Source organism: Mya arenaria, chromosome 17 (assembly GCF_026914265.1).
Source record: "Mya arenaria isolate MELC-2E11 chromosome 17, ASM2691426v1".
NCBI classification, from domain to species: domain Eukaryota; kingdom Metazoa; phylum Mollusca; class Bivalvia; order Myida; family Myidae; genus Mya; species Mya arenaria.
This window is the reverse complement of record NC_069138.1, coordinates 32,321,031-32,328,921: the sequence shown is the minus strand read 5'-3', so window position 1 is coordinate 32,328,921 and position 7,891 is coordinate 32,321,031. Positions and strand designations below refer to the sequence as shown.

The window sequence follows — 7,891 nt, the reverse complement described above, 5'->3', positions numbered from 1 at the left end:
AAGCTGATAATATTTGTTGGCCAGGAAGCAAAGCTATGCTGATTTATTGTCTCACAAAAAGTTTTCGTCATGAACTCTCCAACGTCCTCACTTGAGCACAATGACATCGACTGTCGCCTTTTCTCAACATAAATTACATGTTCATTTAATATGACGGGAATGTACCGTAGTATATATAATTACTTATATAGTTTGTTAGAGTATAACTTCTGTAAGAGTCTGTATATTTCAGCTATGACTCCGAGGCGTTGTTGGTCATAATTAATGACTTATCTATGATTAAAAACTCATATCAACTCTACAAGCAAAATATTGCCTTCCGACGTAGCATTTATGACGTAATTTATCACGTGCTAAACAGCAGTCGTACTCAAGGTATAGAATATTACTTTGTCATAAACAATTGAATAATTTAACATCGAGGCAAAAATCACTTAAGAACACCTTTAAGAATGGGAATCAAAATGTTTTTGCGTCTCTCTTCTGTATAAATGTATACTATTGAATTGGTACAGGTGAAATCGTATAACATAATTCTAAACGTAATTAAAATCTGAGCTACCGTACAAAGACAAAACGCATTTCGATGGACTCACTTCCGCATGTTGAAGCTATAAAATTCCATGTTTTCAGTAACCACTTTTTTAGTATTTAATTTTGGTTATCACACATTGTTTTACAAAATGCCAAAGTTTCAATATTTGTAGGTACAATTTCTGAAGGTTCGGCATTTTTGCTTCTCTGTGAGATGTCCAATCATTGCTCGACATTTTGATCACATGATACAACACCATTTTCACACTGGACTATTTACTCAGCATTTTGCAGTTAGATGTGGCTAATTTAGCGATGTAAAAGTTCCGAAACAGAAAAAATGCAGCTTCGGCATTTTGAAGTGAAGCCATCGATATGACATAATTGGCACAATGGTTAAATATAATCGAAAAATCATACAAAAGATTGTCATCGAATGTACTTATTTTAATTAATACCTTAGCCTTAACGGGTATAATACCATTAGTTGATTTAACACCATAAACCCAATTGGGTTTTCCTAATATTCAAAACCTAATTTACTTGTTAAATTTCGTTTTTCTGTCATTCTATATGTAAGGCCAAAATTTAAATGTATATAAGTTGTTGAAATGAAGTGTTATTATTTTAATACCAATATCTATTATGGAAACACGCATTCGATTTTTTCCATATCTATGATCGACTATGTGTGTTAAATTCAATTATGAACTATGTCCGATTATTCAACATTAATATCACAAGTCTGTGACAAATAGCACAAACGAAAGTTCTCATTCCTATTGCCACTACAAAATTTCACATCACATACAATTATAATTTCTTGAGGACAGAACGAGTGTTGGTAGAAGAAAGAGCAAGACAGTTGTCATGGAGGCGCGTGTTGAGGCGTTACATAGGTCAGTATTACAGTAACAGATGTGCTCTCTTGGTGTTCCTTTGCCCTCGGATTTGCATTCTGCTGCTATATTTGCGGGCAATTTGGCGCTGATCAAGCACGTACGGGTTACCACTGAAAAAATGAAAAGGTTGGTTGTCGTTATGGAATGTTGTGATTGGTAAGTTACTGGAGCAGATAATAGAGAATAAATGTAACAATATCAAGAGGGCGTACCCATGATGCCGCTCTGCTTCCCCTTGATTTTGCCACACATGACACAATCACCCTCCTTGGTGCCCGTCATGAAAGGGTCGCCGCAACCTTCGTCGTTCGGGTCGGATATGCAAACGTAACATCTAAAAGACTCCGACCGGCCTGTAAAATCAATAGCAAGTATGAATAATTAAACACACAACACAAATCATATAAACAAAAGCAAACACATACAGTATGAGGGTTGCAAGTTTTTCTGTCTTACGAAAACGGTCATTCTGTTATATGATGTGGCAGGCAATAAATACATATTAGCTTGACTTGATTTGCAAAATCGTATGTCATACTGCCAATTAAAACGGATATATGCCGTTATTCCTCGCGTTGACTGGCGATCACTCATTTATCTGCTATATTATTGATGTGAAGTTTAGGGGTTTTTCTGTGCAAACAATGTAGAAAGAAATACGTACTATGCTTTGTAAGAATTTACTCGGGGTTAAAACTTCTACGTACGATGTTTTTATCTATGGTGAACAAGGCCGAATTAATTTTTATTCGTTGAGATTATCAACTATTTTCCTCTCGTACTTGCAAATTTTGCAATGAAATCACATCGTTGTCGGCGTACAAGACTCAATACTCGATAACAATAAACTTGGTACATATTTTTTCAGAGTGAATATGCAATACTTCGTATGTTTATGTTGATTATTGACCTTTGTGATTATTTTCTTTTCACATCTTAGTTGTAATTGATTCGATATTTTACTAAAAAATATTAATTCCATGTTATTTTGTTTTCAGAAAGAATAACATACGCAGGTGCACATCACACAAAAATATGTTATAAAGTATTAAATACCACAAAATAATCCCAGAATGCACCACACAGCAACCACAAAACCACCTCTTGGCGTCATATTATATCCCCTTTCTTTCTTGAACACTCTCGCAAAATGTGGCCACTAGTTAAGTCTTATTATTAAATAGGATCGTCGGCATGCGAGCGTCTTCAGATTCCAGCTATTAACAAACTGGTTGTTATGTTTAAAGTCCACACCTGAAGTTGCATACGACTATATATGGTATTCCTTCGGGAAGCACAATTAATTGAATCAAATGATAAAATATTTATAGTTAATATCGAAGTCTTGTTAATGTTTTGTATTAACTAGTGTGTCGCATCAACACGTCAATTTGAAAGTTTACGTCGGGTAGAGCTGTAAGAATTCCTAATGTTCAATGCATCAGGATACACCTCGATGCTTTTAACAGATATATCGGGAAAATGTAAAGATCACTAAAATACCTTAATGATATTCATGAAAAGGCATGCTTGGACAATACAATTTTAGTGACACCCTTTGTCGTTATTAGCTATGCGAGTATGATAAATTTAATTCTGAAAATACATTAAGAAACAAGAAATATTTCTGAAAGGCCTCACTTAGTTTATGTTTTTTCCTACGGCTACACGGCACCCTTTTAATTGTCAGAAAACGCAAAAGGAAATGTTTGATTTTGAAGCGAGAGCTCCTTTTTTCAACAAAAAATCGAACAAAACAACAGCATTTCCGAACAATGCCCTCTGGTGAAATCATGTTGCATAACGTAACGAGAAACAAAGACTGAAAAAGGAATATAAGATGAATATTTAATATTTTTTAAACTTACACTTAAAAGGAAGTGTGAATAATGCTGTAATTGTACAGAATTTTAATTCCAAATAATTCATAGGACAGCTTGTTATCGACCACGCCCGTATTATTAGTTACACTGTTAGTGCGAGAGCGAAGGTCGAGCGTGGTATGAAACCACTAGGTGTGTATATCACATACTCCCCAGCTTCTAACAGTGTAACGAATATATCTCACCGAGTACTTTTAATAATAAAATTACATTAAGATATAATGTATTTGTTATGAAAATATTCAGTGACGCTTAAATATTGTCTCAAAATTATATTTTAAGAAATACAAAAAGGTTATGTAATCAAGTTTATTTGGAACAAATACAATAACAATGTAAATATAGTAATACAATTGTTTAACAGCATATCTATTTTCTCAGTAAGGTTACACAAAATTATAACTGTACAAGAAAGATGTATCACAATTAATCAATGTAATAATAAGAAAAACAACAACAGTTTAACAATTAACTGTTTTTAACACTTAAATTTTAACAATCTATTGAAGGTAGCTCCTCAGCACATTTGCAAATTTCTTGTTGCATCGCAGCGTCTGCTCTGAATTTAGTTTTAACCTTTTTTCGACAGATTTTTGATGCGCTTGTAAACCGTTTTTTACTTGCCATTTTGTAACAAATGACTCATGTAAACAGTCGGTTACACTCAACAGAGTGCTTGAATGAAATGGATATTCAATAACGTACATGTGTTAGATCCCCTACAGTGAAAAGATAAGAAAAGAGTATGAGAGTTACAGGGGTGGTATGAAATATACTGGAAATTACAGGGGGGGGGGGGGTATGGATTATACACGTCGTGCACGTGACCGCTCTGGGCCAATCGGATAGCGTCATTCATGTAGGAGGTGAGATATTATATGTTACGGGGTTAGTAGGTGACCAGATATGGGATATACGGAGCAAAGAAAATCATATCGTGTGAGAGTGAATATTCATCGGAATTGGAAAATAGACGCCATTTTGGTACGATATGAATTTGGAGACTCAATATAGAAAAAATTGGGGTCACCGCATGACCAGTCCTGGTCCAATGGCGTTGCGTCATTTATGTTGGAGGCGTGATACTACATCGCCCGGTCGCAACAATATATTTCTTACTATTTGTGGAATTGCATTCTCTCTCAAAAATGTTGATTTAACACTTTGGTCAAGATATCAAAAATGACTCTAGAGTCAAAAATGTTGTTAAGTTAAGCTTGCTCAAGTACATTGTTTGGTTTGGATTTTTCTTTAAAATGAAAAAAATGTTGTTTTATCAACACATTCCATGAGAAAATTTGCTTTTAAATAATAAATTATCATGATCGTTCGGGAGAAAATTAATAAGATTTGAATTTAGAAGTTAAGTGTATTGGAACCAGATCTACTGTGAGTTTTAATTGAATGCTTAAATTAATAATATATACGAGTATATCTAAAAATATCAACACAATTATTAATTGAATTGTGTTCAGTAATTTACAGATTATATGAAAGTTTAAACACATATTCTTTAAATTAACAAGTGAATTTCAATTTTATTTCACTGGTATATCTCTATATACCACCGACAAGTTTACAATCAAATCCGAATTAACATGATTACATGAAATTGGTCCAGGTTTTGTCGATCTTTAATTCAGATATAAGTGATATATCCGTTATTTAAAATTACGTGACTGGTCTGTCTGTTCTTTTCGTGATTTGTTAACATACATAACTATACGAACACAGAATGTAATACATGCAGGTGCATTTTGAGTTCTAAAATAAAACAGAAACGGATTTTTTTATCGGCATCCAATAACATCAAAAGAATCGAATATTGCTATAAAACATTTCAAGAACTAAAAATGAATACAAATCTGGTTTAGGCTGCATATATGACGACGATTCATTGGTCATAAATCATTCTTTTATTCCCTAGGACTCATTGGGATTTATGGTAAACCTTATTGCTGACGAACCCATTGAAACGATTTTCAAACGGAGAACATGCATTTTTAATGTGCGTGAAGTTAGCACCGTAGCACCGTATCACCATATCACCGCGGGGTTGCGGTGCTAGCACCGTATCACCATCAAAATCAATACAATAAGAGCATTAATCTCGAGGAAACATGTAAGGCTCGTTCTCGCAGAAACGAGCAAGGGGACCATAGGGACCTATGTCACTGTGTAGCCGAGACCTGGCCCTAGGTGATGGCACATGTGAATACCCTAGGATTTTAGGCAGGCTATGCGGGATAGGGACATGAACTCGATCCCCCATGCCAATTTGGCCCATATTCAGACACTGCTGTGGTGCGGATGCCTTAAAAACGAGCAAGGGGACCAATGGCACTGTATCCAAGGGTTACCTGGCGGTGTGATACATTCGGGGAAACTGTTAATACTACGAGGATTTTAGTCTGGCCCCGTCCTTAGCCCAACATTGTGCGTATATGGGCAATATAAGCCCTACTGACCCCTACCATACATGTAAGGCTCGTTCTCGCAGAAACGAGCAAGGGGACCATAGGGACCTATGTCACTGTGTAGCCGAGACCTGGCCCTAGGTGATGGCACATGTGAATACCCTAGGATTTTAGGCAGGCTATGCGGGATAGGGACATGAACTCGATCCCCCATGCCAATTTGGCCCATATTCAGACACTGCTGTGGTGCGGATGCCTTAAAAACGAGCAAGGGGACCAATGGCACTGTATCCAAGGGTTACCTGGCGGTGTGATACATTCGGGGAAACTGTTAATACTACGAGGATTTTAGTCTGGCCCCGTCCTTAGCCCAACATTGTGCGTATATGGGCAATATAAGCCCTACTGACCCCTACCATACATGTAAGGCTCGTTCTCGCAGAAACGAGCAAGGGGACCATAGGGACCTATGTCACTGTGTAGCCGAGACCTGGCCCTAGGTGATGGCACATGTGAATACCCTAGGATTTTAGGCAGGCTATGCGGGATAGGGACATGAACTCGATCCCCCATGCCAATTTGGCCCATATTCAGACACTGCTGTGGTGCGGATGCCTTAAAAACGAGCAAGGGGACCAATGGCACTGTATCCAAGGGTTACCTGGCGGTGTGATACATTCGGGGAAACTGTTAATACTACGAGGATTTTAGTCTGGCCCCGTCCTTAGCCCAACATTGTGCGTATATGGGCAATATAAGCCCTACTGACCCCTACCATACATGTAAGGCTCGTTCTCGCAGAAACGAGCAAGGGGACCATAGGGACCTATGTCACTGTGTAGCCGAGACCTGGCCCTAGGTGATGGCACATGTGAATACCCTAGGATTTTAGGCAGGCTATGCGGGATAGGGACATGAACTCGATCCCCCATGCCAATTTGGCCCATATTCAGACACTGCTGTGGTGCGGATGCCTTAAAAACGAGCAAGGGGACCAATGGCACTGTATCCAAGGGTTACCTGGCGGTGTGATACATTCGGGGAAACTGTTAATACTACGAGGATTTTAGTCTGGCCCCGTCCTTAGCCCAACATTGTGCGTATATGGGCAATATAAGCCCTACTGACCCCTACCATACATGTAAGGCTCGTTCTCGCAGAAACGAGCAAGGGGACCATAGGGACCTATGTCACTGTGTAGCCGAGACCTGGCCCTAGGTGATGGCACATGTGAATACCCTAGGATTTTAGGCAGGCTATGCGGGATAGGGACATGAACTCGATCCCCCATGCCAATTTGGCCCATATTCAGACACTGCTGTGGTGCGGATGCCTTAAAAACGAGCAAGGGGACCAATGGCACTGTATCCAAGGGTTACCTGGCGGTGTGATACATTCGGGGAAACTGTTAATACTACGAGGATTTTAGTCTGGCCCCGTCCTTAGCCCAACATTGTGCGTATATGGGCAATATAAGCCCTACTGACCCCTACCATACATGTAAGGCTCGTTCTCGCAGAAACGAGCAAGGGGACCATAGGGACCTATGTCACTGTGTAGCCGAGACCTGGCCCTAGGTGATGGCACATGTGAATACCCTAGGATTTTAGGCAGGCTATGCGGGATAGGGACATGAACTCGATCCCCCATGCCAATTTGGCCCATATTCAGACACTGCTGTGGTGCGGATGCCTTAAAAACGAGCAAGGGGACCAATGGCACTGTATCCAAGGGTTACCTGGCGGTGTGATACATTCGGGGAAACTGTTAATACTACGAGGATTTTAGTCTGGCCCCGTCCTTAGCCCAACATTGTGCGTATATGGGCAATATAAGCCCTACTGACCCCTACCATACATGTAAGGCTCGTTCTCGCAGAAACGAGCAAGGGGACCATAGGGACCTATGTCACTGTGTAGCCGAGACCTGGCCCTAGGTGATGGCACATGTGAATACCCTAGGATTTTAGGCAGGCTATGCGGGATAGGGACATGAACTCGATCCCCCATGCCAATTTGGCCCATATTCAGACACTGTTATGGTGCGGATGCCTTAAAAACGAGCAAGGGGACCAATGGCACTGTATCCAAGGGTTACCTGGCGGTGTGATACATTCGGGGAAACTGTTAATACTACGAGGATTTTAGTCTGGCCC

The 7,891-nt window shown here is 39.3% G+C and overlaps 1 protein-coding gene across 1 annotated transcript; it reads right to left on the bottom strand.

Annotated features, from left to right (window-relative positions):
• Nucleotides 1–2,648, bottom strand: LOC128222982 (protein quiver-like). Its single transcript, XM_052932195.1, has 3 exons — nucleotides 2,493–2,648; nucleotides 1,649–1,789; nucleotides 1–1,546 (listed from the first exon to the last, which is right to left on the bottom strand). Exons 1-3 carry the CDS (start codon nucleotides 2,548–2,550, stop codon nucleotides 1,338–1,340), a joined length of 408 nt encoding a protein of 135 aa, XP_052788155.1. The 5' UTR covers nucleotides 2,551–2,648; the 3' UTR covers nucleotides 1–1,337.
• Nucleotides 2,649–7,891: the final 5,243 nt, after the last annotated feature.

What these genes read in the sequence shown, in the direction of transcription:
- LOC128222982 (XM_052932195.1), bottom strand. Translation starts at nt 2,550, where the DNA reads ATGACGCCAAGAGGTGGTTTTGTGGTTGCTGTGTGGTGCATTCTGGGA. An exon ending in CATTCTGGGATTATTTTGTG is followed by an intron (nt 1,790 to 2,492) that starts GTATTTAATACT and finishes TTGATTTTACAG; the next exon opens with GCCGGTCGGAGTCTTTTAGA. An exon ending in GAAGCAGAGCGGCATCATGG is followed by an intron (nt 1,547 to 1,648) that starts GTACGCCCTCTT and finishes TCATTTTTTCAG; the next exon opens with TGGTAACCCGTACGTGCTTG.